Below are 12,426 nucleotides of genomic sequence, written 5' to 3' on the forward strand. Positions count from 1 at the left end.
AAAAAAAAAAAAAAAAAAAAAAGAAAACAAGGTTGGATGTGGTGGCTCATGCCTATAATCCCAACACTTTGGGAGGCCAAGGCAGGTGGATCACCTGAGGTCAGGAGTTCGAGACCAGCCTGACCAACATGGAGAAATCCTGTCACTACTAAAAATACAAAATTAGCCAGGTGTGGTGGCATATGCCTGTAATCCCAGCTACTCCAGAAGGCTGAGGCAGGAGAATCGCTTAAACCATGGAGGCAGAGGTTGCGGTGAGCCGAGATTGTGCCACTGCACTCCAGCCTGGGCTACAAGCACGAAACTCCATCTCAAAAAAAAAAAAAAAAAAAAAGAGAAAAGAGAAAGAGAGAGAGAGAGATTTTCCTTCTGTTTGTCTTGAGTCTATTGAGTCCACATGACTTAAGTAATGTGAGATAAATGTGGTATAACGCAACATCACTGTACTCATAAATTTGGCAAGCTAAGCCCTAACTCTAACCCTGGGTAGATTAACTGGGTTAGATCCACCAAACAACATAGCATTTCTCACGGCATTGAGATCACTGGGATGTGGGGTGCTAGCTCCGTAAATTAAAATAAAAATGGACAAGGAGCTTGCCTTAAAATATCAGAGAGGCAGCGTCATGTCTTGAGAACCAGAAGGCTTTAGTACAAATCCTGGCTCCACCGCTCCCCAAGGGCAAGCCACTTAAAGTCTCCCTGTTCCAGGTTTCCTCCTCGGGACTGTCACAAGGATTCCATGAGTTAATAAAGGTAAAGTGATTAGAACTGTGCCTGGCACAAAGTGAATGCCATAGACATGTTAGCTATTGCTATTATTAGTATTATTATTCATTATTATTTGCATATTGCATCAAGTAGATTCTTATTCTAAAAGTTTAAAATAAAAAAATAGTGTATTTCACTGGAAGGCACAGATGTCCACTCACCTATGAATTAAGAGAGTAGATAAGTCAGACCCTTGACTCTTCTCTGCAAAAGCACAGCATGGCTAAAAATGGCTGTCTGGGGAATGAATTGCTTGGGTATGATACTGGGACAGGTGTCCCCGTTCACGTAACAGGAAGGAAAAGAATGTTGCTTCAAAACTCCAAAAAAAAAAGTTTTATTTATAAAATACTGACAGTTTGACAGGACACGGGACTTCTCGCGGTATATATTTCAAATCAATCTTTCTTACCTTTCATTTAAAAAATAAACCTGCTAACACGCTATATGACATAGAGATATATATTTTTTTCTTACAGACAGACACCTGCCATAATGAATACTCTCCCCATAATTTTTTGTTATATCTTTTAAATCAAAAAATAAAGATTTGTGTTGATTTTTGTTTCTGGAGTCTAGATGGATGGAGAACGATAACACGTTTAAATGCTTTTGGTTATTCTGATGGAAACAAAGGGGGGGTGGTCCCAAGGGGGCACCTGTGCTCAGGTGGTGGTCAGGATTGCCATGTGCGCATGCCCGTGGGTGTCCCTGGAAAGGGCCATACAGAGGCACTGGGGAGCGGGTGGTGGCTGCTCAGATGGTCTCCCCTCTATCTTCCTGCGCACCAGCCCCTCACCCAGGGTAGGCACCTTCAGATGTGCACTCTGGGAAGCTGAGGGAAGCCCCTGCCCAGTCAGAGTGGCACTGTGGTGAGGCTCTGGCACCTTTAGAAGCACTGCCCAGGGAGGTGTGGGCAGCAACAGAAGGCCTCGAGGCAGCGTGCACCAGGTGGGGCAGTCCCCGCTATGTCCCCGTTTCCTCTAAATCACGGCAGTGTCAGGTTTGGGGGTAGGAGTTTTGGGGGCCGGATGGTGAGGGGTGGACAGAAGGGGAGGCAGCCTGGGTTTGCAAACTCTCTGGAACCCTAGGAGGATGGTGGTTCTGGAGCCCAGAGCATCTTTTTGGTTTGTCTCGGCAGTGTGGGTGTGGTGCTGACGTCAACTCTGGAGGTGCAGCCAGGAAGGGGAAAGCCCTGGTGTGCCCAGCGTGGGCTCCTGGGTGCAACACTGGGATATTGCTTAGGGCACAGGGAGGCAATGCCAAAGGTGCCAGGTGTGTCCTGGTGTGAACCTGCTTTGGGTGGAGTCCCACAACAGGCAGGGGCCCTGGCATCACTGGCTCAGAAACTCACAGGCCAGGAAGGGTCCCCATTACCATGGGCAGGGCCCACCACCCCTTTCTAATGTGGCCAGGTGTCTGGAGGAGGATTGGGAGCCTCGGCTGTCCCAGTAGATATGTAAACAAGGGCAAAGAGATGTGTCCTTAAAAAATCTAGAGTTCCACAGCTGCAGACCTGGGCTTCCAGCTGTGGCTGGGGCTGCGGAGACAATATTCCAGATGGGTGGGTGTTGACTAAGTGTGGGACTTTCACCGCGGGCCCAGCCTGATCTCATGGGCTTGTCTAAATTTGCATGGTGTCCTCGCCCCCTCAGACAATAGATCCCAGTCACGCCCCAAGTGCAAGCAACCCAGGCCACCTGTGCCTCACAGGGGAGAGATGGCTTCAGCCATCAGAGGGAGTTGCAGGAGTCTCTTTGCCAACACACATACAGATGTGTGTTCTGTGCATATTTGTGTGTGCATGTGCGTGAGCGCAGGCGTGCATGGGCACCATCCCGCGTGCACACATAGGTGTTAGCACAGGTGCGAATGAGCGTGTGGGGAAGGCGGGGGGTGGAATATCTTAGTGCACTAGGTGATTCATTAAAGGCAAAGGAAAATTGGCCTCATGTGCGATATATACACAGACACAATGTTTTTACTCACCCCTGCTTCCTCCCAAATAATCCCTCACTGGGCTGGGCTAAAATAATTCCCTAATGCAAACTGGGAACTTCCTTAAATGGTTAAATACTCAGCAGAGAGGGAAAAGGATGAAGTTATTTAAAAAAAAAAAAGATGAGAGGAAAGCAAAGCAAAGCTGCGCAGCACGATCACAGGCCGGCAGCTGCAGATGTGCTGTCATGGAGACGCCAGATGCTGCAGAAGGTGGGGGCAGAGGAGGCAGGAGTGGGGCAGGGTGTCCGGCTGACTCCACTGCAGCCTCCAGACAAGACCAAGGAGGCCCCAAGAGCACCTTACGTCCTGGAGGGGCAAAACCTCAGCCCTTGGTTCTCCTTCGGGGAAGACTGTGCTTCCCTTCCAAAGCCTCCTCACTGGAGAAATCACTGTTTGGACATTGGAGCTGGGCTGGCCTGTCTGCTAAGCCATCTTCCAGCACCGCCCTGTTCACATTTCCCAGGGGTCAAGTGCTTCCGGAAAAGCTGGGTGTGCCCGTTCTTTGAGCCCCAGACCCTGACTTCCCTTCCCGGTCACCATTAACACAGTGACTGACTAGGGGTTGGTGGGGAGGGGTCCAGGCTCTCTCTTACTTGGTTTGTTTCCCAAATCTCCTACTTGGGCTTCCTTGAACTCTGCTCACCCACCCCAATAGATGATGCCAATAGGGCATCATCTCCTCTTGGGCAGGGCCAGCAGCGCCTGTGCACAGCACACACAGAGAGCCCTGCTCCACGAAGGGGTCCACGCTGAATCGGACAGGCCCCTGCGGGCCATCTGCCACCCATCTCAGCGGTAGGGCAGGTGTTGGGCTGGCTTTACAGGGCTGGCTGAACTCACAGAGGGCCTTGGACAACCTATGGAGTTAGATAGAAAGGCCTCTCCCTAAACCCTGGCATCCGTAAGATCCTAAGTACCAGGTGGATAGGAAGATCCTGGCCACAAGATGTGGCTTTTTTCAGAACACTCCTTGGAGCAGAGCGTGTGTGTGTGTGTGTAAAGGCTTTCCCTCCCATCAGCTCTTCTTGTCACTTGGTCCCATCTGACCTGCCCCTGCTGGGCATGCAATTCCAATGCTGGGTCCACTTTGGACTGAGCTTCCTGACCTGCCCCTTCCCCTCCCGGCCCTGGCCAGGCGGAGCCCAGCCTGGAAGCTGTTACTGGAGGTTAGGGTGCTTTTGCCTCTTTGTCTGTAAACTGGGTACTAGGCAGACTGAGCAAATTCTGGGTGTTCCAGCCTCTGGACCAGGGACTTGGGCCACCCCTCTGGGCTCCTGTGCGTCTGTGCTTAGGAGGCTGCCGGGTGACAGCGAGAGGGACACAGATCTGAAAGTGAGTATGCTGTCTGGCTAGGAGGACCCAAATGAGTTTGTTCTGGAGAGGATCCCTAGACCCTGTTCCTTGCAAGTGCATGGGAGATGTGTGTGTGTGTGTGTGTGTGTGTGTGTGTGTGTGTGTGTGTGTGTGGTGAGGCTCTATCCAATGGAGACTGATGTGTCTGCCCAGAGGGAGATCCCCTCACCTGTGCCCTACTCCCCAGCCGAGGGAAGCTGACTAGTCCTTTAAAGATGGGACAGATGGAACCTGGATTGGAAGAAAGAGAACAGTCAGAGTCATTCTTATCTTGCCCACAATGCATTAAACCTAATTATCCCACAGTGCCCAGGCCAGTTGCCTTATTTACACCTCCGCTCCCCAGACTTCATCTTTCCTTGTCCGTGCTCAGGAAAGTCAATTCCAGCACAGGGAGGCAGGGTCAGTTGTGGGGATTTCTCCTCTACCCTTGAACTCTCTTCCTTGGATTCACAATTTTAAAAAATATGCAGGAACAAGGAAGGCGCGAAGCAAATTCTCACCCTTTAGTTTTTTTTTTTTTCTCTTCCTTTTCTAAACAAACCAAATGCTTGGTGGAGAAGTTGAGCAGGGGAGGTGGGCAGTAGAGGTTGCCAAGACAGGACAGGGGGTCTGGACAAGGCTGTCCTATGCCTGCCAGCCACGGTGATGGTGCATGGAGGGAGAGGGGAAGGAGGAGCAGGGAGAGAAGGCAGGCGTAGCTTCCGGGATGCCCATCCTTTTTGCAGAGAGCAGTGGCAGTGGGTCCAGGGGTCCTGCAGGGACTGGAAGGGGGCAGCTGGGTGGACATCCAGAAGCTTCTTCCTCAGCCACGCCTGCCTGGCGGCCTCCAGTCCTCAGCCTTCGCTCCCCCTCTCTCTCCAGAGGCCCACCCCTCTCTGTGTCCATAGCAGTGACACAACCACTTCCCTAGCTCCGTGTAATTCCCAAGGGAGCAGTGAACCCCACCATCTCAAAGCCGAAGAGCTGCTGGCCACACACATCCTCTCACGGTTTTCTCCCTCCTTCTGAACGCCGGCTTTGCTGGCCCTGGAATCTCTGGAAAAATAAACTCAGGAGGTGAAAAGTTGACTTGGTTTCTTGGTGTTTTGTGTTCTGGCAGGCGGTGAGAGGAGGGCGAAGGAGGAGTTTGGTGCCTTTTCTCTTTCTTGCTTTTTCCTCTTCCGATGTCAAACAAATGATGAAAATCCTGCTATGGGAGCCCGGGAGCCAGGGGCCAGGCTGCTGGGGGGACGGTAGAGGGTGCTCTGCTGACTTGGGGGATTAGGGGGGTTCTGGGGCGTTGGAGTCCGACTGGCCTTGGGCCGAAAGAGGCTGCCCTGCTGGGTGCTGGTGCTGTTGGTGACGGCGGCGTGGTCTGGCTCACCCGAGTCGCTCTCAGTATAGCTGTAGGCCTGTGCCCTTGAGATGCCCTTCTGCTGCCGCCGCCATGAGTTGTAGTATGTGGGGTCACTGATGTAGTGGTTGACAAAGGAGTGGGCCTTCTGGTGGTTTGAGTCGACCTCGTACTCGCTGTCACTTCCCTGGGAGGACAGAGAATCAGGGCGTGTCAGTGGCCCCGTAGGGACAGGCTATTGTGGTCGGGGCCAGAAGGCACAGGGCATTCTGGTTCAAAACTCTGCTCTGCCTTTTTCTTTTCTTTTCTTTTTTTAAATTCTGAGACAGAGTTTCACTCTTGTTGCCCAGGCTGGAGTACAATGGCCCAATCTTGGCTCACGGCAACCTCCACCTCTTGGGTTCAAGTGATTCTCCTGCCTCAGCCTCCTGAATAGCTGGGATTACAGGCGCCTGCCACAATGCCTGGCTAATTTTTTGTATTTTTAGTAAAGATGGGGTTTCTCCATGTTGGCCAGGCTGGTCTCGAACTCCTGACCTCAGGTGATCCACCTGCCTCGGCCTCCCAAAGTGCTGAGATTACAGGCGTGAGCCACCGCGCCTGGCCTGCTCTGCCTTTTTCAAGACTTGGACTCTGGGCTTCCCAGCTCCCTCGCTACCAAGGGGGTCTGGTGCCCATTTGTGCCCGCCTGCTGCTTCCTTCAGAGCAGATCCCAGACCAGAAGGGTCTACTATGGTGTTGGCCTAGAGCTGGGAGATACCTGATAGAATCAGAAGACTTGAGTTTTTATTTTCTTTCTTTTTTTTTTTTTTGGAGACAGAATCTTACTCTGTCACCCAGGCTGGAGTGCATTGGCATGATCTTGGCTCACTCCAACCTCCAGCTCGCAGGTTCAAGCAATTCTCCTGCCTCAGCCTCCTGAGTAGCTGGGATGACAGACATGTGCCACCATTCCTGGCTAATTTTTTGTGTATTTAGGGGTTTCACCACGTTGGCCAGCCTGGTCTTGAACTCCTGACCTCAAGTGATCCACCCGCCTTACTCTCCCAAAGTACTGGGATTACAGGCGTCAGCCACTACGCCTGGCAAGTTTTATTTTCTTTCCTTTTATTTTACTTTTATTTATTTTATTATTTATTTATTTATTTATTTATTTATTTATTTATTTACTTTTTGGGACAGAGTCTCACTCTGTTGCCCAGGCTGGAGTGCAGTGATGCAATCCTAACTCACTGTAGCCTCAACCTCCTGAGCTCAAGCTATCCTCCCACGTCAGCCTTCTGAGTAGCCGGGACTATAGGTGCATGCCACCGTGCCCTACTAACTTAAAAAAATTTTCTCTTGTGATGAGATTTCCTTATGTTGCCCAGGCTGGTCTAGAACTCCTGGGCTTAAGTGATCCTCCTGCCTTGGTCTCCCAAAGTGCTGGGATTCCAGGCATGAGCCACTTTACTTCACCTTTGTTTTGTTTTGTTTTTTTCTTTTTTGATAGGCAGGTTCGCTCTTGTTGCCCAGGCTGGAGTGCAGTGGCGCAATCTGGGCTTACTGCAACCTCCACCTCCTGGGTTCAAGTGATTCTCCTGCCTCAACCTTTGGAGCAGTTGAAATTACAGGCACCTGCCACCATGCCCGGCTCATTTTTTCTATTTTTAGTAGAGATGAGGTTTCATCATGTTGGCCAGGCTGGTCTTGAACTCCTGACCTCAGGTGATCCACCCGCCTTGGCCTCTCAAAGTGCTGGGATTACAGGCGTGGGCCACTGTGCCCAGCCTAGCTTTGTTTTCAATTGAAGTGAGGTTCACATAACTGAAAGTGAACCATTCTAAAGTCTATGACTCAGTGCATTAGGACCTTCACAATGTTGTGCAACCACCACTTCTATCCAGCCCCGAATCATTTCCATCACCCCAAAGTAAAACCCTGTACCCAGGAAGCAGTCACTCCCCATCTCTGCCCCCACTGGGCACTCCCTATATCCATGCCCCTGGCAACTACTAATCTGTTTTCTGTCTCCAGGGATTAACTTATTTGGGACTTTCATAGAAATGGGATCATATAACATGTGGCCTTTTGTGTCTGGCTTCTCTGACACAGAGCCATGTTTTTGAGGTTCAACCACAACCTACTAAGTTATCATCTTGGTCCAGCTTCTGATTTACTTTGTGACTGGGGACAAAGCAGAGCCAGATTAAGACCTTTAGAGGCTCCGGGCAGTAAAAAAAATGCCTGTGCCTGTCCACGTGTGATCCAACATAAAAACAACACTTGGTTACAAACTAAGCATGAGAAAAATCAAAGGTTCAGAATTTTCATGTAATCTAAAACCTTAAAGTTATTATTATTATTATTTTTGAGATGGAGTTTTGCTGGTTTCATCCAGGCTTGAGTGCAGTGGCACGATCTTGGCTCACCTCAACCTCTGCCTCCGGGGTTCAAGCGATTCTCCTGCTTCAGCCTCCTGAGTAGCTAGGATTACAGGCACACGCCACCACACCTGACTAATTTTTGTATTTTTAGTAGAGATGCAGTTTCGCCATGTTGGTCAGGCTGGCCTCGAACTCCCAACCTCAGGTGATCTGCCTACCTCGACTTCCCAAAGTTCTGGGATTACAGGCATGAGCTACCGTGGCTGGCCTGTTTTTTTTTTTTTTTTTTTTTAGAGACAGGGGTCTCTCTTTGTTGCCTAGGCTGGTCTCAAACTCGTGGGCCCAAGCTATGCTCCTGCCTCGGCCTCCCAAAGTGTTGGGATTATAGGCATAATTACACTGCACCCAACCTGAAGTTTTTTGTTTTTTGTAAAGATAAAAATATTAAATTATTCCTTTTTTTTTTCCGACACTTTGATGGCCTAGGCACAGGCTTCATCTATCTATTGGGGACATCAGCCCCAAACAAGAATCAGTCTCGGCTGGAAAGTGAAATCTGAATTGTGGAGCTAAAAACATTGTGCACCCGTTCCCCTACCCTGAGCTCCCAGCCATGTTTTGAGAGTTAATAAGACAACAGATGGGACCACCCTCAGAACTCTCTGGAAGAGAAGTGCTCCGATTTCAGTGTACAGCAAACGCTCAGTGCACTTCAGCTCAGAGGACCCTACCCAGGCCTCCTCAGTCCTCCCCAGCCAATGCCCCTGCCTGGGGGAAGTTAGTGAATCACAGCAACCCAAGTAGAACATAAAACCCAGGTAGCCCAGTCCAAACAAGTTTGGGATGGGGAGCTGTGTCCTGCTTTACAGGTAAAGAAAATGGAGTGGGGACTTTTGTCCCAAGGGTCTGGGCTTTGGGAAATGAGATGCACGGCTTGTTCTCAGGAACTCAGAGTCCTTCATAACATGGGGATACATCTCGAGGGACGTAGCTACAATGAACAGAACTATAACGACCCCTGCCACTGGAGCAGGCACTCTGCCAGACAGTCCGAAACGCTGATGTGTGTAACTGGATTTAATTTTCACACCTCTGTGCTGTAGCTCCTATTGCTACCTGAGCACCGATGCTGCCTGGGTACTGACCGGCACATAAAGTACAGGAAGGGTGAGGGTTTTGCTGGGGAAGTGATCCGGCCGGGCTTGAACTCCAATCTGCCTGACTTTCTAAAGCCCACGCACTCCTTAACTCCTACACTCCTGCCTGGAGACCACAGGATGGGAACAAGAGCTTCCCCACAACCTCCCACCCCGACTCCTAGCAGGAATTAAATACTCCCTAGTCCATCTGCTAATTTATGTTCTCTGGCCCCTCCCCTCCCTCTCCTCACCCCTCTACAACCCCAGCCACTCTCCTTACCACCGCCCCCAGCAGACACTCCCCCACCAGGACCTCAATCCTCTTGGCAGGCACAGACGGCTGCCCAAGACAATGGAAAGTCCCTGGGCTCGGTCTGCCCCATGACGCAATGCAGGGGAATACAAGCCCCTTTCTGTGCCTACCGCCCAGCTGCTGGCCCAGGAGAACAAAGAGGGGGTATAGGCAGGGCAGGGAGACTCCATATGCCCAGCGGGGGCACCTAACGCTGGGCCGAGTGAGGCTGGCCTGGAGCAGTGCGGATCTGTGAGGCAGGAGGCTGGGGGTTTGTCCCGCCCAGGAGAAGTGAGGGTCTGTGAGTGCGGGGGACCAGACAGGGATGTCCCCCAGTTTTCCCTACAGGTTTGGTCTCTCCACCCACTAACTGACTTGAACAGTTGTTAGCATCATCTGCAGGGGTTCTAGAATTTTGGCTAGCCCCAGGCCCCAGCCTTGCAGAGGAGTGAACCCCAGGATGACTGTGGGACCAGTGGAAAAGAATTTCTGCGGGGAGGAGCTTGTGGCATGGGGAAGTTCTGGCCCTTACCAGCAGGCTGTCTCAGCCTCAGTGTCCTTGTCTGTAAAATGGGTAGAGTTCCATAGTTCACAGGGTGAAATGAGCTAACCCAGGAGAGAATGCTGTAAAAGGTATTATCAATGGGGACAGTGAGGGTGGGCCTGGGTGGGAAAGGGAAGAGATGGAGTGAGAAGCCTCAAAGCCCCCTGGCAGGGATTAGAAGGGGCCAGGAAGCCGGGGAGGCTAACTCAGTGCTCAGGCAGCTGGAATGGGAGAAGAAGGTTAGCTGCCCGCTCCCCACCAACCCCCAACTCCGAGAGAGGGGCATGTCTGGACTGGAAGCAAGGTGGGGAGTGGGGTTCTCTGGCCCTCCGAGGGGCCCAGATCCCAAAGCCTACTCATCTAGACCATCCCCGTCCTACCAGCTACTATCTGCCGAATGCTCACTGCTCCCAGGCACTCTATGGGCAGCATCTAGGGGATGGAAGGCACCAGAAGGAAGAGCAGGGAGCCAAACAGAGCTCGCGCTGCGGGAGGGGCCAGGCAGGCCAGAGTCTGGTCTTCCCCTTCCCCCGCTCCGCCCTCCAAAGCCCAAGCAGGAGGGCTTTGCATCAGCGACTGCTGCTCCCGCCTCCATCTCCCTGAACATCTGTTTCTTTTCGGGGTGGGGGTAGGGCGAGAAGAGAAGAAAGCGAGGGGGAAACCAGGGGCTCCTATTGCGGCTTTCAATTCTCACGGGCCTCGGTAATTGTATGCAGCTTCCCAGGGACCGGCCCAGCACAAAGGGGGCCTTTCAGGGGCCGTCCTGCCAGGCCACCAGGCAATCAAGTGACTGCTTCGTCTCCCTGGTCTCTTAACAGCTCCTCAAAGCCACTCAATCAGCAATTACTGGGGTCTGGGGACGGGGAGCACAGACTCCAGGCTTGGTGATGGGAGTGGGGAGGGGGGACCAGAAGGAGGCAGGACCCCGGAGAAAAGAGGAAGCAAAGCAAAGCTCTTTTGATTGTTCATCTCCAGCCCAAAGGATCTGGCACCAGGCTCAGCCTTAGGGAAGGTGTTGAGACCTTGGGGTCAGGCAGGGGACCCTTATCTTGTTGAATCTTATGGAGTCTGGGAGGAATGTGTTGCCCTAGATGACAGAGAAGTCACCCTGTGAAACTCCGTGGGAGACTGGAAGCAGGAGCCCCTCTCTCATCCATGGTCCCAAGGGCTCTGCACTGATTCTAGCCTGAAGCTGGCAGCGTACCTGTGCAGGGTGTTCTGCCTGTCTCCCGGATGCCTCTACCTGGGGGGCCAGCCAGGGTCTCTCTGCAGGGGCTGCAGCCTCTGGATTAGAGGTGGGGTAGGGGTGATGTGTCTCCGTGTGTCTCCGAAGAACCTCAGAATTGTGACCCTGGAGGCACAATTTTGTCGAGACTCTGGGCTCCCTGTGCTAAGAGAGCTGGAAATCTCCCAAGAATGTCCTTTGAAAAATGTCAGCTCAGAAGCAATGTCATATGTGCTACCTGTGCCCTTATAGGTAAAGTGACAGCAACGTGTGCCCCTCCCCCCGCAACCGGCTGTCAGAGATGTCTGTGGTTCAGGAGGCTCAAGGGAGGTCACTGGGGTGGGGTTGGAGGCAGTGAAGGCCTCTTTCCTTCAAACTCCTCTCCGTGCTGGGCAGCTGCACGAGGCCAGGCTGCGGTAGGCACGACCCTCCAAGCAAGCTGGCTCTAGATTTGAATCCCAGTTGCTTGTACTTCTGAGCTCTGTGACCAAGGGCATACCGCTTGACTTCTCTGAGCCTCAGTTTCCCCAGCTATTAAATGGGGATGGTTTCACTTGCATGGCAGGACAGCTAGATGTTAAATGAGAATATACAAAGCACAGGGCTCGGCACACAGCAGGCGCCCAGTATGTCTCTTCCCGGCCTGGCTCTGCCCTGCAGCGTGTTTCTTGTTTGGCACAAGCTTGCGCTGCCAGGATCTGGGGTGCAGTCAGGCTACGGAGAACCAACCAGGTCTCACCTGAGCCTATTTGCAGTCAGGCTAAGGAGAACCAACGAGGTCTCAGCTGAGCCTATTGGACTCACGGCCCAATCTGATGGAAAAGTGGCAAACACAGGTAAAAGGTCAGAGCCATTCAGTAGAAGGGTGATAGCAGAACATGATCCCGCCCCAGCCAGCTGCAAACCTGCATGCTTCCCTTCTATGCATGACCCAGTCCTGTTCACACTTTGAGGCCCAGCTCAAATAAATGCCACCTCCTTCAGGCAGCCCTCTCTGAGCCTCCAGGGGAAGTCGTCTCCGTATGGTGCTTTATCTGCCTCTGCACTGCAGGAAAGAAACAGAAAGACTTGGCTGGGTGTGGTGTGGCTCATGCCTGTAATCCCAGCACTTTGGGAGGCCGAGGTGGGCAGATCACCTGAGGTCAGGAGTTCGAGACCAGCCTGGCCAACATGGTGAAACCCTGTCTCTACTAAAAATACAAAAATTAGCTGGGCATGGTGGTAGGCGCCTGTAATCCCAGCTATTCGGGAGGCTGAGGCAGGAAAATCGCTTGAACCCGGGAGGCAGAGGTTGCAGTGAGCTGAGATTGTGCCATTGCACTCCAGCCTGGGGGACAAAAGCGAGGCTTCGTCTCAAAAAAAAAAAAAAAAAAAAAAAAAAAAAAAGAGAAAAAACTTT

General features: G+C 52.0%; 1 protein-coding gene across 3 annotated transcripts in view; it reads right to left on the minus strand.

The window, feature by feature from the left end:
• Positions 1-1,091: 1,091 nt before the first annotated feature.
• SDK2 (sidekick cell adhesion molecule 2) overlaps positions 1,092-12,426 on the minus strand; it is a 330,648-nt gene continuing 319,313 nt past the window's right edge. For all 3 annotated transcript variants that reach the window (XM_017884897.1, XM_017884896.1, XM_017884898.1), the window contains one exon: positions 1,092-5,648. In XM_017884897.1, coding sequence (XP_017740386.1) covers positions 5,295-5,648 — 354 coding nt within the window. In that variant the 3' untranslated portion in view covers positions 1,092-5,294. The remainder of the gene's footprint in view (positions 5,649-12,426) is intronic.

Source organism: Rhinopithecus bieti, unplaced genomic scaffold, assembly GCF_001698545.2.
Source record: "Rhinopithecus bieti isolate Rb0 unplaced genomic scaffold, ASM169854v2 scaffold_13400, whole genome shotgun sequence".
NCBI classification, from domain to species: Eukaryota; Metazoa; Chordata; class Mammalia; order Primates; family Cercopithecidae; genus Rhinopithecus; species Rhinopithecus bieti.